Source organism: Rattus norvegicus, chromosome 15, assembly GCF_021556685.1.
Source record: "Rattus norvegicus strain SHRSP/BbbUtx chromosome 15, alternate assembly SHRSP_T2T, whole genome shotgun sequence".
Taxonomy (NCBI): domain Eukaryota; kingdom Metazoa; phylum Chordata; class Mammalia; order Rodentia; family Muridae; genus Rattus; species Rattus norvegicus.
In genome coordinates this window covers 3,856,988-3,883,372 of record NC_141548.1, presented here as the reverse complement: position 1 = coordinate 3,883,372, position 26,385 = coordinate 3,856,988, and the positions used below count along the sequence as shown (strand labels likewise).

Here is a 26,385-nt window from a genome sequence, read left to right as displayed (position 1 = left end):
CACTCATTTTGACCTAGATAAAAATGATTGTTTCTTATGGTACCTCTGGTAAGACAATAAGGCAGGGTCAGGGGAAATCAGTATCTGAAAATACTGAGCAACAGGGGACTTCTGTGGCCAACCAATCATCCTGGGTTCCCTGGGAACTGAGCGGTCAGTACATCAGGACCCCAAAAAAGTCCTAGGCAAAGAACCACAAATGGGTCACATAGGGGAAACAGCCACATAAAACTGGATTAGACACAGAATAACAGATTTGACTTGATAGGTCACTTCTAATTATAAAACTTGAGGGGAAGGCTCTGTGTCTAGGCTGCTCTCCAACTCCGGATCTAATATGATCCTTGTCTCAGTCTCCCAGTGCCGGGAACCATGGCAGAAGCCACCACACCCTATCGTTTTATTTTAGGGATCCACATGTTTACCTTCTCAAGTTTGCCTGGCTTGGCTTTGGGTACAACGATCAAAGGCACTCTTGTGATCTCCACGGGCCAGAGTCGGCAATCAGCAATTCGCTTCTGAAAACTGCAAATTAAAAATCAGACCATCAGCACTATCTGCAAACGCAAATGGCACAGCTTAAAAGGAAACATTCTTTTCTAGGAAATTATGAGTAAAATGAGCTGGGGATATGGCCCAGTTGGTCAAGTGAGTGTTTCTCTAGAAAGTAATGGAATACGTGTGGGGTGTGTGTGTGTGTGTGTGTGTGTGTGTGTGTGTGAGTATGTGCATGAGAGACACACAAAGACAAGGACAGAGAGACAGAGAATGTCTGTCTTAATAGGCAGACGGGTTTATGTTTGTTTGAGAGACTAGGATAGCCCCGCTTGGTTTCAAACTTAGAACCCTTCTATTTTAAGCTCCTGGAAACCTGATTAGAGATGCCCACCACCATGCCTGCCTACACTGCTGATTTAAATTGTTTTATTATTTTGAATCATGTGCATGTATATGCATGTTTCTGTGCATGTCAGTGCAGTGCCTGGGGGTGGCACTGAATGCCCTAAGTCTGGAGCTCCTGGCACTTTCAAGCTGTCTGATGTGGGTGGTAGAACTGATCCAGTGTCCCCTGGCAGCACAGACAGTCATAATAGCTCAACCACTTCTCCAGCCCAGCTGGTTGATTTTTAGAAAACCTTCCTAGGTTTATAGATTTATAAAAATAATTTTTAAAATGCTAACAATCTCAAAAAATACATCTTTAAGTGCCATATGGCAACCTAAGCTCAACAGGAGGCTAACACAAGAGGATCACAAGTTTGAGGGCTGCACAGTGAGCTCCAGGCCAGTCTGGGATACATAGCAAGGCCCTGTCTCAAAACCAAACAAACACCGGGGAGGTGTGGGGTGGTGGTGCATGCCTTTAATCTTAGCACTGCTGGACAGGAGCTGGATTTCAGACAGCCTAGCCTCATCTACACAGGGAGATCCTATCTAAATAAACAAAACACTGAAAATTGGCCAGTATAGTACCAGGAAATAAAAACTAAATTTTGACAAATTTTTTGAAACTAAGAGTTGAAAATTTCCAGGGAACCCAGATATAAGGGCTACCTGTTCTAAGGGTCGGCGCCCTGCAGGAGGGAAACCTCATGCTTCAAGGAGGGATGGAGAGTAAATGGTTTGAAATACTCCCCAGTGGCCAGTGTTGTTTGTTTGTTTGTTTGTTTGTTTGTTTGTTTGAGGCAGGATCTCACTATGTAGCCCTGGTTGACCTGGAACTTTCTGGGTAGAACAGGCTGGTCTCGAGCTCACAGATCAAGTTCCGTGAGGTTAAATTATCTCCGATCATGGACCCTGGATGAGTGGCAGGTCCTGCACTCCTGAAGCTTCCACTGTGTCGTTACACCTCACCAAACGTGCCCACTAACCAGTCTCACTACAGCTGCCCTGCAAAAGGAGAAGTAACGTTTTTTTCTCAGACAGGAAACCAGCCAGCAGCCCTGACCGGTGAGGAAAGGCTCTACATGTGTGTTAATGAGCAGACAGAAAGTGCTAAAGGTTACAGAGAAACAAAATACTGAGTCGTAAGTTCAAATCCATAGAACACGAGGAAAACGCCCAAACATTTAATTAAAGTAAAACAACTAAAACTTTGTCTTATTCTTTTTTTTTTCTTTTTTTTCTTTTTTTTCGGAGCTGGGGACCAAACCCAGGGCCTTGCGCTTGCTAGGCAAGCGCTCTACCACTGAGCTAAATCCCCAACCCCACTTTGTCTTATTCTTAATTGATCTAATGGATTAGTATGTGCTCAAATTAACGTGAGCAACAGTTTATCCTCAGCAAAATCAAGTCCATCAGCATGTGAAAGGAATTACATGTGACCAGGTAGACCTCTGAAATATCTGCCCAATTTTTAAAAAAATAAATGTTAAACTATTCTGGGAAAAAATTAATGTTTTTAAAAAGCCAGAGCTGAGGGGTTGGGGATTTAGCTCAGTGGTAGAGCGCTTGCCTAGCAAGCGCAAGGCCCTGGGTTTGGTCCCCAGCTCCAAAGAGAAAAAAAAAAAAAAAAAAAAAAAAAAAGCCAGAGCTGAGGCCTGTGATGGCAGTTGACAACCCTTGGTTCCTCACCTGTGAGCAGCTCTCTAGAGCAGAGAGAGGTATGTGCAGAGTATCAAGCCCCTGACTCTCCCTATAATAATATGCTGATTCAGGCTGGTGACAATGTATCCAACTGAAACAATGTCTTTTCTAGCATCAATTTCATCTAGAGATGACCCATAAGATATACAAGAGGCTATTAGGTTTCTGGTTTCTAGGCGCGTTTGGGGGCAGGGCAGACAGAAAGCCTCATAACATCTAAACCGCTAGCACGTGAGCTTTTGAACCCACACACTCCCTTCAACCACTTTCTGGAACAAGCCAGGGCTCCAGCAATCCTTTTGGCTTTTTAACTTCACATGTTTGAGTGTTTTGCCTGCATGTATGTATGTGTGCCACAAGCCTGTCTGGTGTCCGCAGAGGTCAGAGGATGGCATCGGATTCCCCGGGATGGAGTCACAGATGGCTGTGGGCTACCATATGGATGCCGGGAATCAAACCCGGGCACTCTTGTAGAGTAAAGGTGCCCTTAACTGCTGGGCTAGCTCTCCAGCCGAGCGTGTGGGGGCATACGGGTCTTTGTGTCGCAGGGATGAGCTAAGGGAGCTGGCATGTTAAGCACACACAGTTGTTCCATGGGAAGGAATGCAAAGCGTGTTTTCTGTCAGAAGGCAGGAAAGGACACGTTTCTAGTCTAGTGGCCTCTTCGAAATCCAGAGCCAGCAGCAGACCTTTCTCCTAAATGTGTTTTTCTTAGTCAGTCTGCATAAACTGTCTTTATGGAAGGTGTCACAGGCATCTTACAGTTTCAATGTAGTCATGTCTAATCTGTAATTATCTTGCCTCTTTCCTCAGAGAGATTTAGGTATGCTTGGCTGTGCACAAGGGGCTGAATTGATCCTCACAAGAATAGCTCTCACCTGATTATGCTGTGCTTAAATAAACCCAAAATAAACAACTCCTGAAGTTTAAACCAACACCAGCACCAACACCTATGAAAGCCGCAGAGACGCGCCCCACGCACGCACGCACGCAGGCACGCACGCTCGCACGCACGCACGCACGCACGCACGAGCTCTACCGACCTTGAGCCGTGAGGTAGAGCAAAGGTTGTGCATATCAGTTCTCAAGTTATTTTATGTGAGTGGAAAAGAAGTGCTCACCTTGGTGAAGTCTCCCTTACTAGGGCTTCTGCGATCAGCACTTAGGCAGAAGTCAAGCCGATGCAGAAGAGAAAGTCTCAAACCGCCTTAACTCAAACCTAGCCAGCGGGAAGAACTGCCCTCCCCCACCCCGGACCCAGGTGGTGGGGCCCGGTCCTTCGCTGTTCCCACCTTGCAACAGCAGAGGGATGGAGGAAGCAGCGACTTTCCAGGTCCCAGACAATCCTCTTCTTCAGGCATTCGGCTTGGTTCCTTAATTCTCTGTCCTGCGAAATAATAAGGTGGAAATTTCTGTCCTCTGTGTGCTGGCTTCTTTCTGTCGGTCTGGGGGCGTTCCTGTACGTGATGGCTCCTGCAGCTGCCTCAGTCTACGAGAGGACCTACTGACGCCAATGCTGTGCTGAATGCCAAGTGTTTACGCACATAACCCCAGTCAGTGATTCTCAATTCAGAATGTACATCAAAATCACGGAAGCGCTTAAAAACCGACCTAGAGAGTGGTAGTGTGTCACTTACTCATTTTTAGTGTAGTGGAGTCTTGCCAGGAGCTGGGCACGAGGCTGTGTGCATGAATCCATTGCTTCTGACTACAGATGTGGTGTGACCCAGCTTTCTCAGGAAGTCTGTGACTTCCCTGACATGACAGACTGCACCCTGGATTCTGTGAGCTGAACACTCCCTTCCTCTCCCGAGTCGCTTGCATCAGAATATTTTGCCACAATAGAAAAGGAAACCAACACACCACTGTCTTCGTCTTAAAAATATTTTCAGGGACCATAAGTAGCTGCACGTCTCTGTAACCCTGGTTCTGAGGAGGTTGAGTTCAAGGCCAACCTCAGCAATGTGGAGACTCAGTCTCATTTAAAAAAAAAAAAAAAAAAAAAAAGCTGTACAGATTTTTACTTCAGTTTGACTTGGTTTTTGGAGTAGGTCTCACTACGTGGTCCCAGTTGGCCTGGAACTCGCGCCATAGACCAGGATGTACTCAAGCACATGGAGATCTTCTTCCTCTTGAGTGCCAAGATATAGGCATGTGCTAGCCCACTTGGCACCTTTACAAAGTGTGGTCAAGGCTGAGAAACAATTGTGTAAACTAAAAGATAGCATAAGATCTAAGTATATAAAATAAAATATAAATATAAGGGAATTACAAACATTCACTAAACAACGGATGAAAAAGGACGTCAGCAACTTTAAATATCGCTAGCCTTATTGCGGTTTGGCTATTCAGACTCAATGAAAAGAATTCACCATCCTCATTTCAGTAATCATCTTTCTGAATGTTTCTCCTGATGTTCATCCACTCGTACGAGAACCATTTGTAATCGCTTTTCTATCACTTTCTATGCCCTACGTTAAAATAAAGAGAAAAAACTTAAATTAAGGAATCTTGGTTACCACTGGTAAGGGAGTAAGTAGATTAAAGATGCCCACTCAGTGTCAGACACTATAGAAACCACACAGAAAAGGAAAACGAATGGACGCTTCATGTGGTGATGGTAAAAGCAAGGCCAGTTAAACAGTGGCCTGGGAAATGGCGGGCACAGCATCAGCATGCACACAGTAATGTCTATTGACACGTGAGGGAAAACCGACATATTGCCCTGCTCCTGACGGGAGAAAGCGCAACCTATACCCAGCCCAGACACAAACAATACTGGGGAGTAAACAGAAAAATAGGAGTGGCTTCTTGATATGTCCTACTGAAAATAATATGACTGGATGCTTACAGAAGGTCTGGATTCTCTAAAGCAAACAACTGTTTTACTAAGTGTATGTGGGTGCTTTGCCCGCATGTATGGCTGTGCACCGTATGTGTGCCTGGGGCCCAGGGAAACCAGAAGAGGGTGTCAGATCTGCAGGAACTGGAGTTAGATGGCTGTGATCCCCAATATGGGTGCTGAGAATTGAACCTGGGTCTTTGAGAAGAGGAGCCAGTGCTCTTAACCCCTGAGTCATCTCTCTGGGATCAAGAAAAATATTTATCTGTAGATTTTGCTCTAATGCTGCCTGAAGATTATTTCATTGCCTTTGGAATCATCATCAAAAGGAAAGGCTTTTCCCATTGTGATCACTAATGTAAACGTAGCCACCTGGGGGCTTTCGTTTTTTCTTTTAAACACTTGCTTGGGTTCAGTAAGCCAGTCCTTCTGAAATCTGATCCCCTTTCCTCGTCCTCTTAGTCTTCACATCGCTGCCCTTCTTCCGTATGTACAAGAGGCATCTGGGAATAACAACTAAGGGACCAGGATGGAGAGGATCAGGAAGGTGACGACACACGGGAGAAAGACTCACTGGACACTTAACTTTAACTGTATAATTAATTTCTAACTATATTATTATTGCTGCAGGTTGGAAGCTTAAAGACCTCTGTGGTAAAAACCTGAGAGTAGTACTACTGGTGGGTTATAGAGTCTTTAGGAAAGGAAACCTAATGGCGGGCTCCTTGGGTTCAAAACAGAGGGGCCAATCCATCATGGAGACAAATCTCCAAATGTGAACCAAAATAACCTTTTCTCTTTATAAGTTGATTGGCTCAAGTATTTCATTATAGTAACAACTGAATAGCATACTTAACTCAAAAAGAAGCAAACGTAAAATAAAGAATAATTTGGATTTAAACTCCCCTGTTTGCAGAATTAGATGACATTCGATTTTGACATGCAACCAGTTTTGACAAATGACAGGTGTGTGTGTGTGTGTGTGTGTGTGTGTGTGTGTGTGTGTGTGTGTGTAAAGTTCAGATTCACAAAGGGCTTGTCATTTAACATGAAACATGTTCTCTCTCACCTCAGGGTGGTTGAGTTCTCCTTCCTCTTCCTCATAGGGCCCCCCAACAATGAACTCGTCAGGGATGTTATTAGCTCCAGGAGCAAGAATGTTAGCGATAGGCCATTTTTTAGGCCTGGGAACAGGCTCTCTTTCCCCGCCGAGCTTCAGATTCCCGTTCTTGAATATCATAGAGTAGTCCTTCTAGAATGAGAAACGCAGACGTCAGGATGCCTGTAGTCCTTCTAGAACGAGAGACGCCAGGCGTCAGGACTCCTGCAGAGGGCTCTGGAATGGATAAGGTCTGCTTGGTACCTTCCCAGTGGAATTCTGGGTATTCTTTCCATGATGGTCTGGTTGTCTAGGGGCCTGTGCCCTTTATTCTATTTGTGCTAAGGTACTGAGTGACGGAAAAGATTGCAAAGTGCAAATTACTCTTTCAGAAAGTCTTTGAAAAGTTTTAGGAATGAAAGTCAGGCATCTCTGGACCCATTTAAACCCCAGCGCGTGGACAGTGTCAGGCTGTGGGCAGCACAGGACAGGACATTAACTTATGGCACCTTGGGAATCCAGCTAGAGCCTTAAGTGTTCCTGTATCTAAAAATGTGACCTAAACAATACCTGGAATTAAGAGAGAGCCGTGCACAATGAGACACTGACACAAAACCCATCAAACAGTCACATAATTCATGTATAAGCATACCAAAACATGGCGCTTCAAATGATGTTATTTCAGAGCATAACTATATGTTGATTAATAAACTACATGGGATGTGAAATGTGAAGGTATGAAAATGTAAAACCAAAGTGTTAAATTTATAAGCCTAAAACCAAATCCTAGAGTGAGTTTGCATGCAGTCCTGGCAGGGGGAACCTGGCCGAGAGTCCAGGCTTGCTTCAGCCCGTGTACGCATCGGAGGTGGGGCTTTACCTCTCCGACCGACGGGACTTGCAGACCAACCATGTAGTTCTGCTGAGGCCCGACTGGCATGAAGGACTCAGGCACGGAATAGGCCGCCTCCAGCGTGACCTTCAGGAGATTGCTTGCTGCGACCTGGGCTGGGGTCAGTAAGGGCTCTGTCACAAATACCTTCACATCAAGACTGCATGGCTATAAAATAAAATAAAGCAACGTTTGTGAAAAGTGACATAGGTCTTCATTCTTTTTATCATCATCTACCACTGCTCAAGATGGCGCCAGCTACTCCAAACGGAGGAGATGAAGAGTCAAAAGGAGAACAGGAGACCCCTACGCTGAGCTAGACTCATTCATCCTAACCAGTGAGGAAAAGCACAAACACAAATATGTCTGCACAGGAGCTGGACGGCTCCACACTGGGTGCCTAGCAGGCACTCACGAAGTGGGAGTGGGCGCTTTTTTTTTTTTTTTGCTAGCCTGTATTCTATGATTAGTGGGGTCTGTGCATATGGGATGTGTATATGTATTCAGGTATGTATGTGGCACTGTGAGCGCGGGAAGGTTAAAGGGCAACCTTGGGCATGTTTTCACTTTCCACTGGGATGTGAAGGTCCATGTCTGGCTTTCCATGGATTCTAGGAATTTGGACGTAGGCCCTCATCCTTGAATAGCAAATGCCTTACACATAAGCCATCTACATCACCGTCGTCTCTATACCATCACCATCATCACCATCCTCACCTCATCATTATCACCACCATCATCACCACCATCATCACCATCATCATCACCATCCTCAGCACCATCATCATCACCATCACCATCACTACCACCACCATCATCACCACCATCATCACTACCACCACCATCATCACCATCATCATCACCATCCCCATCATCCTCATCACCATCCCCATCCTCACCATCATCATCGTCATTGTTGTTACTATTATTGTACAGGCCTCACTGTGTAGCCCTGGCTGTCTTGGAACTCACTGTATACACCAGCCTAGCCTCGGACTCTACCTGCTTCTGCCTCCTAAGTGCTGGACTTGAAGACATGTATCACCATACCCATCCCTGTATAACTATTTATTATAATTTGAGTGCAGTGTTTTATAATAAGATATTTTCTTTATTATATTATATATGTACATGCCTACAAATCCTGTTTCTTTTTTTAAGATTAATTTATTCATTTTTATGTATATAAATACACTGTCACTGCCTTCAGACACACCAGAAGAAGGCATCAGATCCCACTACAGATGGTTGTGAGCCACCATGTGGTTGCTGGGAATTGAACTCAGGACCTCTGGAAGAGCAGTCAGTGCTCTTAACCTCTGAGCCACCTCTCTAGCCCCCATAATAAGATATTTTTAAGTATCTATCTATGTATTTGTGTATGTGAGTGTGTGTGTGTGTATACACCTAACATTCTTACACACAATACAATAAAAACATTTAAATGTGTATTATAACCTTACAATTATAGATTTAAAATTATTACTTAGTTACATGAATGGGTAGGTGGTCAGAGGACTGAGCTCAAGGTCTGGCACCAAGTGTGCTCCACACTGAGCCATCTCACTGGTCCCTTAAGTGTGTATTGATTACTAACGATATGCTGACAGAAGACGCATTTCCTGTCATTAAGAAACTTGAATTACAGTGTAATGAGTTACGACAAATCCTGAACAAAATACAGTTGCTGAGAAGCACCAGAGAGGAAGAGAATAATTAATGGCTGGGCTGGAGAAGAGTAGGGAACAATGCTTTCAGGTCCAGCTTTTGCAGAATATCAAGGAGTTTGTGACTTGGATCAACAAGTGAAACAAAGAAAAAAGAATTCTAGGTCCAAAGAAAAGCAACCGTAAAGGGGGCTGAAGCAGTGAGCTGCCTTTAGGCGAAGGTAAGGACAGTTCAGGACACTGGAACAGAATGCATAGGGTGTATGAGTCAAGTCAATCAACTGGGAGGCTCCTGTTATCAGGAATGTGGGTTGCTTGCAAAGAAATCTGGACCTTGACACACACAGTGGATAAGACTTGAGCCACACTAAGCAGGGGAAAGGTGTGATTAGATTTCCTTTTAGTTGCTATGTAAGCAACAGGAAGGCTGAAGCGGGGTCATGTGCCAAGGCTGTGCATAAAGACCCCATGAAAGCTGAGGCAGCACTGAGTGGAAAAATGGTTTAAAAAAAAAAAGCATTTAAAGAGGCTTAGGAGGAGGCTGGAGAGATGGATCAGAGGTTAAGAGCACTGACTGCTCCGGTGGAATTGGAGGCCGGTCCTTAGAATCCGTGGCTGTCACACAGATCCTGTCATGAAATTTCAGGAACGGGCAAGACCATCGGCCAGAGACACTAAGACGACAGACAGAGCACATTCAGGGGAGGAGAGCGAGCTCGGCTTAGAATGCTGTGTCTTAGATGTTTATAGGGCGTCACGGCAGAGAACTCCAGTGCATTGCAAAATCTCACATTCCGAAATTCCGGACGCGATGTTGGCTGGTACTATTGAATTACAAGTCTCGGGGCTGGGGATTTAGCTCAGTGGTAGAGCGCTTACCTAGGAAGCGCAAGGCCCTGGGTTCGGTCCCCAGCTCCGAAAAAAAGAACCAAAAAAAAAAAAAAAAAAGAGACAAGTCTCCAACCAGAGGCAAGATGCTGTGCCTACATGGGGAGTACACGGTCATATGTGTAATATGTCATAATTCATATATAATTCAACCCACGGGTGCATACTCAAGAAGCACTTCCAGGGCTGGAGAGGTGGCTCAGCAGCTAAGACTGCTCTTCCAGAGGTTCTGAGTTCAATTCCCAGCAACCACATGGTGTGGTTGAAGAGAGTGATAGTATACTCACATACATGAAGTATGGTGTGTTGAAGAGAGTGATAGTGTACTCACATACATGAAGTATGGTGTGTTGAAGAGAGTGATAGTGTATTCACATACATGAAGTATGGTGTGTTGAAGAGAGTGATAGTGTACTCACATACATGAAGTATGGTGTGGTTGAAGAGAGTGATAGTGTACTCACATACATGAAGTATGGTGTGGTTGAAGAGAGTGATAGTGTACTCACATACATGAAGTATGGTGTGTTGAAGAGAGTGACAGTGTACTCACATACATGAAGTATGGTGTGTTGAAGAGAGTGACAGTGTACTCACATACATGAAGTATGGTGTGTTGAAGAGAGTGACAGTGTACTCACATACATGAAGTTGAACCTTTCATATCACACTCTGGGTGAAGCAGCCCGTACCTGCTCTTTGCCTCTCAGTTCATCACACTGGGTTAGAGGCCATGGGGTGGGACTCGCTGTATTCATCTCTCTCACCAGAAACCTGCACCGTTGGTGCCGGGAGAGGAAGCGCCCAGTGCATTGGACTCACGTGACCTGGACTGTATGTATATCTGGCTTATGAGAGAGGCCGAAACACTAAGACTTAGAATTCCGATTACCTTAGAGCCTGGCAAAGTAGTTTCCAAGGGTGACCCCTGCACGGGGTGTAATGGGACCGTCGTTTCAAATGACTCCTCTCCTGTAGGGTCAAGTTAAGCCAAAGAAAACAGGGTCAGATCACAGTTGCTATAGGCACAGTCATGCCTTCATTTTCCACTAAAATCTTTCAAAGTCATGGAGGCTGGGTTTCACACATTGCAGGGTATAGGGTTTTATGGGTTTTGCTATTTTTGGTTTTGGGTAGATTATACATCTGACCTTCTAGTAAAGGAAGAAGATCCACCACAGCCTGGCCAAGAGTTAAGGTCTTCTCATCTTTCTGTTTCTTTTCCCTTGGTAAAACTTCAGTCACCGTTACTAGAAAAGTCAAAGCAAAGAAAAGGAGAGTGTTCCTCACCACTCCATCAGATGACGAAGCCTCAGCAGGCAACGTCTACGTCAAAGAAAGTCAATTCGGATGTAGGATGTAGAGCACCGTGGTAAGACTGCTTGCCTGAGGTTTCAGATCAAATTCCAGGACAGACATCAATAACAGCAGCAGTGACAGTTATACCGAGACCCAGGAGGGTGCATCAGGGACTGCACATCAGGGACTGCACATCAGGGACTGCACATCAGGGACTGCACATCAGGACTGCACATCAGGGACTGCACATCAGGGACTGCACATCAGGGACTGCACATCAGGACTGCACATCAGGACTGCACATCAGGAACTGCACATCAGGGACTGCACATCAGGGACTGTGTATCAGGGACTGCACATCGGGGACTGCACATCAGGGACTGCACATCGGGGACTGCACATCAGGGACTGCACATCAGGGGCTGCATCAGGACTGCACATCGGGGACTGCACATCGGGGACTGCACATAAGGGACTGCACATCAGGGACTGCACATCAGGGACTGCACATCAGGACTGCACATCAGGACTGCACATCGGGGACTGCACATCGGGGACTGCACATCGGGGACTGTGTATCAGGGACTGCACATCGGGGACTGCACATCAGGGACTGCACATCGGGGACTGCACATCGGGGACTGCACATCTGGGACTGCACATCAGGGACTGCATCAGGACTGCACATCGGGGACTGCATCAGGACTGCACATCAGGGACTGCACATCGGGGACTGCATCAGGGACTGCTGGTAGACAGTGGGAGTCACTAGCTGTGTGACTTTTGAACTTTCTGTCTTGAATTGTAAGGAATGGACACTCCTCAGAATCGTGCAGTACAGACATGCAAAGGCAACTGATGCGTATAGCTATCTGGCAACAGTTACTATTCCTTATTATCGGAAAGAACTGCTGCTTCCTATCATATTTGTCATTAAAAATTACTGACAGAAGTGGTGGCACTCAAGAGGTGGAAGCAAGAATTGTAAATTCAAGGTCAGCCTGGACTAATGGTGAAACTGTGTTACGTGGACATTCTTTAGAAATTGATGATTTTAGATAGGACCTCACATATCCTAGACTTTCTTCAAACTCACGATGTAGCCAAGAATGACCATGAACTTCTGATCCCTTTTCCTCTACTTCTGAGTGCTGGGACCACAGTGTGCCCAGTGTCTTTGTTAGGGTTATCAGTGCTGTGATGAAACACCATGTCCAAAGCAACTCGTGGGGAGAAAAGCATTATTTGGCTTACACTTTACATCACTGTTCATCATCATAGAAAGTCAGGACAGGAACCCAAACAGGTCGGAACCTGTGGCAGGAGCTGAAGCAGAGGCCATGGAGGGGTGCTGCTTAATAGCTTGCTCTCTGTGGCTTGCTTAGCCTGCTTTCTTCTAGAACTCAGGACCACCAGCATGGGATGGCTCCACCCACAGTGGGCTGGGCCCTCCAATACCAATCACGGACTTAAAACATACCCCACAAGCCCAGTGTGGCATATGCTTTTAATCCTAGCACTTGGGAAGCAGAGGCAGAGGATGGGTGTGAGTTTCATGCCAGTTTGGTGAGGAGAGTGAGTTCCGGGACAGCGAGAGCTACACAGGGAAACCTTTGCTCCAGAGGCTAACAACCTCTTATGGAGGTGTTTCCTTTCCTTCTCCTTTCTTCCTTTTTTCCTTCCTTTCTTTTCTTTAGACAGGGTATCACTCTGATGCTCTGGCTGTCCTGGAACTCAGTCTGAACCCCAGGCTGGCCTCAAATTCACAGAAATCTGCCTGCCTCTGCCTTCCAAGTGGCACCATTGTCTTTTCTGGTTTTCCAGATATTTGAAAACTGTATTTTAGGTATTTGACATTAATTCTTCTCAGTCCAACATTTATCACTGAGAGTCACTGATGAGGGCTTCCTTCTCAGCAACCAGTGTCACTGTCTGTGCCTTTCTTTCACTGGAGTCCCCCATACAATGTATGCCAATCACATTTTCCCCACTCTCTTAGTGTTTTATTGTTGTGAAGAGACACCATGGCCCACAGCTACTTTTAAAAAAGGAAAACAGGGGTTGGGGATTTAGCTCAGTGGTAGAGCGCTTGCCTAGCAAGTGCAAGGCCCTGGGTTTGGTCCCCAGCTCCGGGGGGCAAAAAAAATAAAAACAAAAAAAAAAAAACCAAAAAAAGAAAACCAAACATGCCATTGGGACTGGCTTACAGTTTTAGAAGTTTAGTCCATTGTCACTTAGGTAGGAAGCACGGTGGCACACAGGCAGGCATGGTGCTGGAGAAGGAGCTGAGATATTTACATCTGGATTGGCAGGCAGCAGGAAGAAAGAGTGACACTGGGCCTGTCTTGAGCTTCTGAAATCTCAAAGCCTACCCCCAGTGACATACTCCCTCCAAGAAGGCCACACAGACTCCAACAATGCCACACCTCCAATAGTACCACTCCCTCTGAGCATATGGGGGCCCTTTTCATTCAAACCACCACACCCTCCCATGTTCTTCCCAGTTTCTCCCTACTTCTCTATCCACCCTCGCCTGTCTCTCATTAGAAAACAGGCTTCCAAGGGAGTATAATATAATAAATACAATATAATTAACTGTAATGTAATATGATAAAATAACTAACATGTTGGAACAGAACAAGAGAAGCAGAAGGAAAAGGAACCACTGTAGATGTAGAAACACACTTGCTCACACACCCAGCAATCTCATAAAAACAGCAACAAAACGCTAAACTGGAAGGCAAAGGACCTGTGGGGTTAAAAATGTAAAATTAATGGGGGTTGGGGATTTAGCTCAGTGGTAGAGTGCTTGCCTAGGAAGCGCAAGGCCCTGGGTTCGGTCCCCAGCTCCGAAAAAAAGAACCAAAAAAAAAATGTAAAATTAAAACGTTAGAATAAGAAAAAAGGCCCTTGTATGATATTGTGAGACAGTGAGTCTCCAAGGCTGCCCTTGAGTTCATTTCCTGCTGGCCATGCACTGCTGTGCGCGGAGCCAACCCTTCAGAGGAGTTCCTTTCCTCCATGCGATCCTTTTTCATTTGCAAGTGGTCATCAACTGGAAATGGCTTCTGGGTTAGGGAGGGGAGACTCCATCTGGAGCAGAGCACTCTGCACATGCTGCTTGGGGCTCTTGAACTCACGTGTGCATAGATCCATTCGATTTAGACAGCCTGCTCTCTTGGTGTCTGCCATCCTCTCTGAGTCCCCTACTCAGTCTGCCTCCTCCTTCACAGGACTCCCTGAGCCTTGAGGTGAGAAATCCTATCTAGGGCTCAGTGTCCCGAGGTCCCCGACTCTGCATACTGCCTGGCCGTGGCTCTCTATTTGTTTTATCTGTTACAGGAGGAAGCTTCTCTGATGATGGCTGAGTAAGGCATTGATCTATGAGTACAGCAGAATGTCGTTACACGTCATTTTTTACTGCTAATCTGTTTGGTTTTGAACAGTAATTCTTGGTTTTGCAGTCCCTGGGCTATCTAGTCTCGTATCCTTGGTCACATAAACAGTATCAGGCATGAGTCCCATGTCACGGAGTGGGCCCAAGTCAAAGCAGACATGGGTTGGTCACTCCAACAGCCCTGTGCTCTCCTTGCACTGGCATATCTTTCAGCTAGGGAAGCTTTGCAGATCAATCGTTTGTGTCTGGGTTGGTGTTTGTGCTTCTTCTTTGGTAGCGTGCAGAGTGCCTTCCTGTACCAAGAATGCTAGCATGGAGGGGCGAAGGCTCTATGTGGGAACCGACTCAGCTTCTCCATGTCCAGTGAGTTGTGTAGGTGTTGTCATCAGTAATGGGGCCTTGCTATGGGATTGTAGAGAGCAAACTACAGTCTCGGCATCAGCCTGGGTTGTTTAGGTGTTCCATGGGCCTCCTTTGGCCAACAGCTCAATTAGATGTAACCCATTCCCGGCACTCGAAGCTTCATTTGGTGACAAGAGATGGCAGGTCTGGGTTCTGTTACTCCCATAATTTGGTGCCTTGATTTAGGTCAATATATATATTCCTTCAGTTTCAGCCATCTTCCCCAACCCCTGAGGCACTTTCCTGTGTTTGCCTCCTCTTAGATGACTTTAGCCTATGTCAAGTTAACACAAAACCATCCAGTACCACTACTATGCCCGGCTTTGGCTGGGATCAAAGCCAGGGCTTTGTACACACCAGGCAACCATGCTTCAAGCCCGTCTGCACCCCAGCACAGCTTGTGACACTTTCTTAGCATGGATCTCCTTCCTGCTCAGCTCACTCAGCTTCCTGAAACTTCAGGCTTATAAGCAGGGCACGGTAGCACACGCCCTTATCTCAGCACTCTGGAGGCAGAGGTGCGTGGATCTCTGTGAGTTTAAGGCCAGCCTGGGTCTACAGAGCTAGTACTAGTCCAGCCAAAGATACATAGTGAGACCCTGTCTCAGGGGGAATCGGCAGGAGAGATGGCTCAGTGGTTAAGAGACTGGCTGCTCTCCCAGAGGACCAGGATTCAGCCCACAGCACCAATATGGTGACTTAGAACTATCCACAATTCCCGTTCAAAGGGATCCAAGGGCCGTGGGCATTCATAAGGTACACGTACACGCAGGTAAAGCACCCACACACATAAAATACAGTAAAACGGATTTTAACAACTTGAGAAGCTTCACACTATTGTTCTGAGTTACTCTTCAGTTCTACCGTCCTTTTCCTGTCATGAGACACTAAGGACATTAATATTGTGCACACTACCATAGTTCCACGTGGACACTCTGCACACTGTCGTAGTTCCAAAGGACACAAACACACTGTGCACACTGTCAAGTCCAAAGGACACTAACACTGTGTGTGTTGTCGTAGTTACAGAAGCCCTAACATTTCTCATCATTTCTGCCCTCTGTCCTCTGTGTGGTTTAGATCAGGTAACCTCCAGCTTGCTGTTTCTTTCCTGTTTTCTTAATTCTAGTGTCGAGCCTATTCACTCAGATTTTCACAGGTTATATTTTTCAATTACAGTAATTTTAAAATATCTTTGAGTTATTTTATGTGTTTGGGTGTTTGCCTGCCTGTATGTGTGCCACACGTGTGCCCAGTGTCTGTGGGGACCAGAAGAGGTGTTGGATCCCCTCCCTGGTAATGGATTACAGAGGTTAGCCCAGCATAAAAACTGAACCCAGCGCTCTGCAAGGGCATCCTCCATAACGAGCCTTCCATCCCTCTAGCCCCAGTCCTTTTATTTTGGTTCAGTTTTTCTTTATATCTTCTGTTTCTTTCCTAAATCTTTTCTCTATTTTTCCCCATTTGTTCCCAGAATGTCTGTAATTGTTCGGTGACGACTCATCCCTTGGCTCTTAATAAAATCCTTGCATTGGACTTGTGACCCAACAGCTACCTTGGTGTTGCATTTGCTGACTGACTTTGCGACTTAGTTTGAGATCTGTCGTTTCTTAAAATGACTTCCCTTTCTCCTGGAAGCTGGCCTTTCCCTGGGAGCCTTTGAAACTCTGGCTTTTACGTCTACCTTCCGCTCTGGTTAGTTCTTTCTTTTTCTGATACTCTTTTAGCAAGGGGCAGAGGTACTGCTCTGAGGTACTGAGGCCTGGTACTCCTCCTGACTACTCCACTCACTGTTGCTCCTCAGGGAAGCAGCACCCAGTTACCAGGAAAGTGACTAGAATTCTGATTCCTTGACATCCACTAGTCATGCAGTGGGGGTGGACTTGGTCCCACAAGGACATAATGAAGTTCTGCACCACACTGGGCCTCCTTTGACATAACCATAAGAGCCCGAGGGTCGCACTGCTAATGGCAACTTAGAATAGACCGCTTTGGTCCTCTAGAGAGTCCTTCCCTAATCAACTACAGATTAAAACACATGGGGCTAGAGAGATGGCTCAGTCTATAAAGTTCCTACTGTGCGAGTATGAAACCCTGACCAATACCCACATAAAATTTGGGAGCCTGCGGCAAGCACATGTGGCCCCCATAGGCTCATCTATTTGAATGCAGTAGGAGGTGAGGCCTTGCTGGAGGAGGTGTGTCATTGGGAGAGGATCGTGGGGTTTCAAATGCTCAGGCCAGGCCCAGAGTCTCTTTCTCTTCTGCTTACTCTTTTTTTTTCCCCTTTTTTTCGGAGCTGGGGACTGAACCCAGGGCCTTGCACTTGCTAGGCAAGCGCTCTACCACTGAGCTAAATCCCCAACCCCTTCCGCTTACTCTTGATCCGGATGTAGAACTCCCAGCTATCTCTCCAGCACCATGTCTGCCCTTGTGTTGCCATACTTCCCGTCATGAAGATAATGAACTAATCTCCTGATTAGTTGGTAATTAAATCCCAATTAAATGCTTTTTTATGAGTTGCCATGGTTGTGGTGTCTCTTCACAGAAATAGAACATTGACCAAGACTCTATGTTAGGGTAGGGGTGGGGTGGGATAATCTTGAGATAGGTAGATTCCTGGAGCTAATTGGCTGGCCAAGGAGAGAAGAGAGGGGAGAGGGGAGAGGGGAGAGAGGGGAGAGGGAAGAGGGGAGAGGGGAGAGGGGAGAGGGGAGAGGGGAGAGGGGAGAGGGGAGAGGGGAGAGGGGAGAGGGGAGAGGGGAGAGAGAGAGAGAACAGGTTAAAACAAAACAGTAGAAGAGGTAGCATGCAACTGTAACAAATTACATCAGCTATAAATACCCAGTGCGTACTGTTAACCAGAACAATGCAGATGTGAAAACCATCCGCCTTCCCATCCAGTCCATTCCACTAAGACTCTGAGCATTTGCTATGCTATAGATGTTTCTAGGAATTGAAAGTTCGCCCTGATTTTAAGAAGGGCATCCTTTAGGAGGAGAGGCAAATGAAAATGGCCACTCCTGATGGTGTGCATACAAAAGCATTGATAACACAGAATACCCAGTTAGACTTGAATGTCAAATAGACAATAGGCAATTTTAAAGCTTGTATCAGGTTCCTTGGGCTTTTCTTTTTCGAAGTAATTTCCCCCTAAAATCTGGCAACCATAAGTATTAGGATACAAAGGAAGAGAAAACAAACAAACAACTGATTAAAATGAGCATGTCATGGTCTTTGGTGCCAGAGGCAGACAAAACAAAGACCATGCATGATGCTATTCTTCCCTGCTTTTGTCTACAAGAAGTACAGGCATGGGGAATGGAACAGAAACTGAGGGAATGGACAACCAATAACCAGTCCAACTTGAGACCCATCCCACAGACAAGCACCAACCCCTGACACTGTTAATGATACCCTGTCATGCTTGCAGACAGGAGCCTAGCATGGCTGTCCTCTGAGAGGCTCCGCCCAGCAGCTGGCTCAGACTGATGCAGACACCCACAGCCAAACAGTGGACAGGGCTCCGGGACTCTTACGGAAGAACAGGAGGAAGGATTTAGGCCCAGAGGGCATAGGAACTCCACAGGAAGACTAGCATAGTCAGCTAGTCTGGACCCTTGGAGTTTTCAAAGACTGAACACCACTGCCACCAAACAAACAAACAAACAAACAACACACGGTCAGGGCTAGGCCTCATCACACAGTTGTAGCAGATGTGCAGCTTGCTCTTCATGTGGGCCCTGAACAACTGGGATGGGGGGGGGGTGCCCCAAAAGCTATTGCCTACACATGGGATATGGTCTTCTAGCTGGGCTGCTTTGTCTGGCCTCAGTGGGAGAGGAAATGCCAGGATGGGGAGATACCCAGGGGGTCTCCACCTGCTCAGAAGAGAAGGGGAGGGGCAGTGGGGGAAGGACTGAGGGAGTAGGTGACCAGGAGTTGGGCAGTGAGCAGGATGTAAAGTGAATAAGTCGGGGGGGGGGTCTCCCTTCTCCCTTCACAGGGACTCTGTGCTCAGTTGCTCACTTAGAACCATGAGACTTAGGGGTTGGGGATTTAGCTCAGTGGTAGAGCGCTTGCCTAGCAAGCGCAAGGCCCTGGGTTCGGTCCTCAGTTCGGGGGAGGGGGGACTTACGGAATAACGGTTTGTGGGCGAGGTCATCTACAGTAACTCCCCCATCTGGGTTGAGGTCAATGTTGCAAGTAAAATTGTATTTTGCAGTTCCTTCTGGAGAGACAGTGATTTTTGAAGAGTCTCCGAGAACTGCCTGATTGAATTCTGCACGGACAAAAGTAACTGGGGTGTCTCCTTTGAAGCCTTTCTGTGGGGACAAACATCACATTACAGTTTCAAATGACAGGCATCTTTAAAAAGTGAGAAAAAAATTACACAGGGATAAAATCCTCTGGCTTGGTTCTACTGTGCGGGAACATTAACATTTCAGAACACATTTTTATGCTTCTGTGAATATGTATACACATATATACGTTTATATGTGTGTTATTAAACGATTTATTAACTGTGCCCTTTTAAACAACAGCTCTGTAAGCTCTAGGACGTTGAATATTCCCCCATTTCATTATTCACCTAATTCTTAGCGGTTACTACAGGTCTATTATTTGAAATCCTAAAATGGAATTACTCAGAGAGAGAATGATGAAAAAATAAAGGTAGGAAAGGAATTCTAACTCAGATGGGTGGCTCGTGCCGTAATTTCAGCATCTGGGAGGTTGAAACTGGAGGACTGCTGTGAATTTGTGGGAGACTCGGCTAGAGAAACTCTGTCTCAGAAGAAAGGGTAAGGGGGAGAAAATTACATAGCGAAACTGAAATGATTTGTTTAAACCCTGTCAAATTTAATTCAAAAGGCCAGGTATTAGACACGTGACATGGTGACTTGCTGAATACAGACTACAAACACACAGCACCTCTGCTTAGAGGGAGAAAAAAAATCACACAAAAACTCCCATCTTGCCCCCTCTGGGTTTCCAAGAGTCAATGTACCAAGTCATATCCATTTGTCACAGTAATGTTCACGGTTCTCACTGCGCTGGACGGCTGGTCCATGTCAGCACTTGGTCAAGTCTCTCTGGTCTTCTTTGGCCTGTGTAAAGATAACAGATGGGTTTGTTTCCTTGTGAACAACATCATGACCAGGACCTCAGGACAGAACTGCAGACACATTAAAGGCCAGACTGTTTGTCCCTGTTTAACCTACGTTTTAACCCACCGTTTGCCGCCTCCGCTGTTGGACCAGAAGCACTTTCAGGAAGTTGTCACAGGCATGGGTCCACTAACTGATCTTAAAGATTCCTCAACCCATAACCGGCCCAAGAAATGCAAGGGATCAGAAGGCAGCGACGCAGACGGTCACTGCTCACTGTTCAACCCACGGTCTGGGAAGCTCCCTTCCAAGATTGTGTCCCAGCTTTATGGAATCTTAACACGACAAAGACTTATGTCTCTGCATCGATATTTTCAAGTAATTGTTGTCCAGGTGTGACAGCACACACACCTGTAACTTTTGGCACTTGGGAAGCTGAGGCTGGAGGATTGTGAGTTCTAGGACAACTTGGTCTACGTAGTGAATTCAAAACCAGTCACCCAGGGCTACGCAGACAAACCCTGTCCTACCGGATGGATGGATGGATGGATAGATAGATAGATAATGTATGCTTGTTTTGAGACAGGATCTCATATAGCCTAGGTTAGCCCTTTGATAATTAGTACTGTCAGCTTGACAAATCTGTACTCTCCTGGTGTTGTATGCCTGAAGGGAATAGACTTAGTTGAGTTGACGAGTGACCTCCCATGGGTGGCTCCATCCCCTGGTCGTGGGATTCTGGATGAGTAGAAAAAGCCAGCTGAGCAGTAGCAGCAGGCACGCACTGCTCTCTGACAAGTGTGACTGGGTTCGCCAAGCTTCAGGGCCTGCCTTCCCCACCATGATGGACTAGAACCTGGCACTCTGGGCTAAGCACAAGCCTTTCTGCCTTAAGTCACTCTGTCAGAGTATGTTATCACAGCAACAGAAACAGAAAAGAGACTAAGACAGCTGAGGCTGACCCTGAACTCCCTGGGATCATTTAAGACGATGCTGTGCTGGGGGTGGAATGCCGGCCTTCGTGAATGCTGTGTAAGGACCCTGCCAAGGGAACCATAGTCCACTATCTCTTGTTTTGCTTTTTCTTAAAGACCGGGTTTTCTACTTCAATCCAAAGTGGGATATGATGAGGAAAAGCCTTGTATGTCACTGCCAGTAAAGTGAAACAGTGTGGCCATTACGGGAATCCATCTGAAGGTTCCTCAAAAAAAATAATAATGGCGGGCAGGAGAGATGGCTCAGTGGTGACAAGCACTGGCTGCTCTTCCAGGGGACCCAGGTTCCATCCCAGCACCCACGTGCTGGCTCACAACTCTCTCTAATTCCACTTCCAGTGGCTCTGACACCCTCTTCTGACCTCCCAGGATACCAGGCTTGACCATATGTCTGTGCACCACCTAACGTGTAAAAATAGGTAAAAATAAAATCGTCATATTATCTGTCGTATATGGAGACACTTGTCCATCATGTTCATTGTATCACTACTCACAGGAGCCAAGGTGTGGCTCCAGCCTGGAAGCTCACAAGATGAGTGAAGAAAATAGTCTATAAGTACCATATACATTACATAGATAATAAAGTGTAAAGAATAGTGAACTCATGTTATCAACAGAAAAAAAATGGATGGAATTGGATATGATTATGTTAAAGTCTCAGAATCAGAAAGACAAATGTGTCTATTTTCTCTCCTATGAAGTATTTATATTTAAATATGTAATATATACGTGACAAGGAGGAGGAAGTGGGTGTGGAGGAAGAGGGTACGAAGGGAGGAGGGATAAAGCAGGACGATGCAAGGGAAAAGAGACAAACATCTCATGTCCCCTCTCCTACGTATCACCTAGGTTTAAACACACTTTACAGGAAAGCAGAAGTGGGACTGTTTGGGGGAGGGGGAGGGGGAGGGGGAGGGGGAGGGGGAGGGGGAGGGGAAAGTCAGACAAACGGGAGAAAGAATCTAAATTAAGTAACAAGGACTGAGACATGTGGATGTGTCGTAGATTTGTTTTGTGTGTTTACTGAAAGAAAATAAATTTAAAACCAGAAGTGGAACGTATCTGTGAGGACGACTTGTGTGTGTCTATCTGGGATAGGTGATGCCATTTGCAGCCCTTGGGTTTCACAGTCACCCTGTCATTTCCCTTTCCTAAAAGCCTGATTCTTCACCCAAATGCTTTGCAGGCTCTTTTGGGGCCTCAGAGGCACCGGCAATGTCCTTACTGAATGCGTATTTGGAACTTGTACTAACACGCTTTTGACTCTTTTTTTTTTATTCAAATCCATTCTATTTATGTCAAAATCATTAATGGAGCAAACTTCATCAAGTTAGGGACAGGGACAGATGCTGAGGATAGCAGAGAGAATATATAAGCCCCAAGTCTAGTGAGGAAGAGAGACGTGTCAATAGACTGAGAGGTGCTAGCCTTGTAACAGGCAGATGTTGGGGAGTGGGGAGGGAACTGGCTTTCCATTGTGCCTTGGTACATGCTAAAGCCTTCGCATATGCCACGCAGGTAAAAGAGGAAAGTGAGTTTCCGACAAGTTTGCCTTCTTACCAGCTCATCATCGGGCAGAGGTGTGCTGTAGCTGGTACCTAACTTGATCTGAGCGTGCATGTGTGAATGTGTGTACCAGGGACATCTCCTCATCGGAGGGGACCTGGAGCTAACAGAATAGTGTAGGGTGCTGTTCCAGGCAGAAAGAAAAAGGTAAGTCAAAAGCTGAAAGGCAAAGATTAAAAAGCAAATCTCATGACCTCTGTTTGCATCATGATGTGAGAATAAATCGGAAGATCAAAGCAGAGGAAATGCAGTTCAGCTGTATTACTATGTCCCCAACACTCTAGTCTCAGCAGAGCCGATAGCTTTGCTTCTCTAGCCTGTGGTCTGGCTTAGGGTGCCTCCCTCCCTACCCCAGAGTCTGCAGACAATGGAACCTTCATATTCTTTGCCTTCTTTACTCTCTTCTGTTCATCTTTCCTAAAGCAGGCGCCACAGCTACCTAATTCACTTTGAACATTTCTTAGTCGATGAAGATTCTCTCCAATTCAGGAACATTCACCGTGGCTGTGAATTCTGCCCTTTCTCCTTCCCGCACATGTGTTTTGTTTATGAGGGTGGGGTTTCGTTGGTTTACCTTGCGCCCCACGCACGCAGTGGAAACACTTCACTGAACCAGATCCACAGTCCCAGACGTGGAGATTGACGACTTTCCTACTGAGTAACTGTGACCTTGCACAAGTACCCAACTCTTGCTCATGCGATCAACGAGGCATCCGTTCCTAGTCACAGGCTCAGAGGGGGGCCACAACCATCGACTTGGGGATAGGAGATGGGACTGGACCCGGCTCTGGATGAAGCAGGATCTTGGGCTGAGCGAGAATTTCAACCTGGCCTTAGCAGAAGGGAAAGTGGTATGAATCCTGGAAGAAAAGATCTGGGGAGTGGGAGTGACAGCTATAGCCTCGGAAAGGGAATAACTATCCTACCTGAGACAGACGCCGGCTGTTTTCTGTAACTATAGCAACCAGCTAACTCTCGCGAGAATTTGTTTTCCCTGTCTCGAGGAAGGAGGTCACTGGTTTGTGCTCTGAAAACCACGCCCCTTAGGTTTTTCTCCTCTGCAAGTTTAGGTAAAAATGTAACTTTCCACCTTTAAATTTTTTTTCCCTTAACGCTTGATTTCAATATTCACAAAAAATAGAACGATAAAATTAAAAGGAGCTTTCTTTAAGGAAAGAAGCCTAGATGTCTAAAAAAAGAAAAAGGAAAAAAAGAAAAAGTCTTTACTAATCAAATGCCAATAGCACTCAACAACGCCCATGTTAGCAGGATGCCCTGGCCCTTGTCTCTGTTCTAGCTACTTGGAAGTCTGAGGCAAAAAAGAATTGCTTGAGTTGCTGTTTGAGGCTATACTGGACAGTATAAAAGTCTTCTGCCCTTTAAAAGTAAACTGGTAATTTAGATCTCTTCTCAAAATACCCGGTTCTCACATGCTGACTCTTGAATCTAGAGATATGGTTCAGTGGTTAGAAGCCCTTGCACTCTTCGAACTGCCCAATCTCAATCCCCAGTACCCACAAGGGGTAACTCCAGACCCAAGTAATCCAGTGCCTCCTTCTGGCCTCTCTTGAGTGTGTGCTTGCAAAGATAAAAATAAAAATCTTTTTTTTTTTTTCTTTTTCTTTTTTTCGGAGCTGGGGACCAAACCCAGGGCCTTGCGCTTGCTAGGCAAGTGCTCTCTACCACTGAGCTAAATCCCCAATCCCAAAAATAAAAATCTTAAAAAGAAAAAAAAAAAAAGTTGATTCTCAACTGGGCATGCCAGATAGGGCCACATAGCCAAACGCTTGCTGTGTTTGCAAAGCATACACTATACCAAGTTTGGCCCCATCACTGGCCATATGTAATAATATAATCAGAAGTATATGTACAGGGCCCAGGGTCTAAGCAACGGCTATCAAAATCATGGCTGACAGGCTGGTGTAACAGACCACAGGAATGTGGAGTGCTCTTGCAGAGGCCCAAGTCTGGTTCCCAGCACCCATGCTGGGTGGCTCAGAAGTGACTATGATTCCAGCTCCAGGGGTCCCAGGTCACCTGATGCCTCTAGTCATCATGACGCCTGCACCCATGTGCACATCCCTGACAGGGACACACACTTGCATACACGATTTAAAACATTTTTTGAAAAACCACTGCTTGGTCAGAAGTCAAGAGGCTCCACGCTTCTCTATTTCCTAATATCCTAAAGAAGTATCAAGGAACGAGGACAGATAACACAGGCCAAAGAAAATGAGTCAAGAGTTGAGAAGCACACACCTAGCAGCCATGACCAACAGATCTTGCACAGGATTCACAAGACAATCCAAGGAGGTAAAGAACACTCACATCTACCGACTCCAGCTTGGTGAACCAATTTGCTTATCGCAGGGACATGAACAACTCAGGTGCTTGCCAGGGAGCTGTGAGGATCTGAACTCAAGGCACAGCAGTTCACGTGAAGCTGAACACGTGTGTATCATGCCAGTGCTAATTACAGCAAGATGGGAAGTAGGGGCCGGGGATTCTCTGGAAATCCAGTCAGATGGGTGGCACACGCAGCAGTTGAGAAGGGACGGTCTCAAAACCAGGTTGACCTCTGACCTCTACTCTGTGGTATATATGATACTTCATGAATGTTTACATAGCAACACACACGGAGGTATATGTGTATGCACACACAAAACTGTGATATGTAAACACAGAAGGAAATACTCAGCCTTTGAAAAAAGGAAATCCTACCCACCACACACCATTTACCACAACGCAGGTGAGCCAGGCATGGGGGTGCACACCTTCAAACCCAGCCCCTGGGAGGCAATGACAGACAGGGCTCTGAGTTGGAGGACAGCCTGGTCTATACAGCAAGTCCCAGGCTAGCCAGGACTCCATTGTGATACCCTGTCTCAAAAACAGACAGGCACAAAAACCAAGAAACAATCCGATAATGAGGATGAACTGTGAACTTAAGGAACTAAATAAGATAGGCCATTTATATGACAAGTATATGGAGTCCAAGAGAACTCACATTAACAGGACAGTGACGGCTGCTAGGGGCAAAGGTCATAAAAATGGAAGTTGTTCAAGGGTACAAACTTTCAAAGCCAGTCACTATGAAACAAGACTGTCTTTAAAAAAATAAATACATGGGGCTTGAGTTCAAATCCCAGCAACCACATGGTGGTTCATAGCCATTTGTTTTGTTTGTTTGTTTTGTTTTCCCCTTTTCTTTTTTTTGGAGCTGAGGGCCGAACCCAGGGCCTTGCGCTCTACCACTGAGCTAAATGCCCAACCCCATTCATAGCCATTTGTAATGGGATCCAATGCCCTCTTGTGTGTCTGAAGACAGCTACAGTGTACTCGTACACATAGATTAAATAATTAAATCTTTTAAAAACAAACCCCAAAATACACAACTGAGGTAAAAACAAAAACAAGAAAACAAAAAACACTTGGAGCTGGAAAGATGGCCTTGTGACTAAGATCACTGCTTGATCTTCCAGAGGACCTAGGTTCAAGTCCCAGCACTCACAACCATCTCTAACTCTATTGTCAGGATATCTGATGCCCTCTTCTGGATTCCTTAGGCACCAGGCATGCAGGGTACCCAGACATACATATAGGCAAAAGATTATACACATAAAAATAAGTTTGTTTTAAAAAAA

At 45.9% G+C, this 26,385-nt stretch overlaps 1 protein-coding gene across 34 annotated transcripts in view; it reads right to left on the bottom strand.

Moving 5' to 3' along the window:
* The window catches only part of Cfap70 (cilia and flagella associated protein 70), a 65,609-nt gene extending 41,911 nt beyond the window's left edge, over nucleotides 1-23,698 (bottom strand). For 18 of the 34 annotated variants that reach the window (XM_087585964.1, XM_087585965.1, XM_087585966.1 and 15 more), the window contains exons 1-3: nucleotides 4,224-4,309; nucleotides 3,879-3,973; nucleotides 426-525 (exon numbers count right to left, since the gene is read on the bottom strand). Coding sequence is in view for 16 of the 34 variants with exons in the window: in XM_087585947.1 (XP_087442073.1) it covers nucleotides 426-525; nucleotides 3,879-3,973; nucleotides 6,498-6,680; nucleotides 7,408-7,587; nucleotides 10,867-10,946; nucleotides 11,126-11,224; nucleotides 19,211-19,397; nucleotides 20,081-20,143 (987 nt within the window). In the remaining 18 variants the exon portion in view is untranslated. Of the gene's footprint in view, nucleotides 1-425; nucleotides 526-3,878; nucleotides 3,974-4,223; nucleotides 4,310-6,497; nucleotides 6,681-7,407; nucleotides 7,588-10,866; nucleotides 10,947-11,125; nucleotides 11,225-19,210; nucleotides 19,398-20,080; nucleotides 20,181-23,315 lie in introns of those variants that run through there. The other 16 variants (XM_087585950.1, XM_087585954.1, XM_087585958.1 and 13 more) reach the window with 4 other exon arrangements.
* Between the last annotated feature and the right edge of the window lie 2,687 nt (nucleotides 23,699-26,385).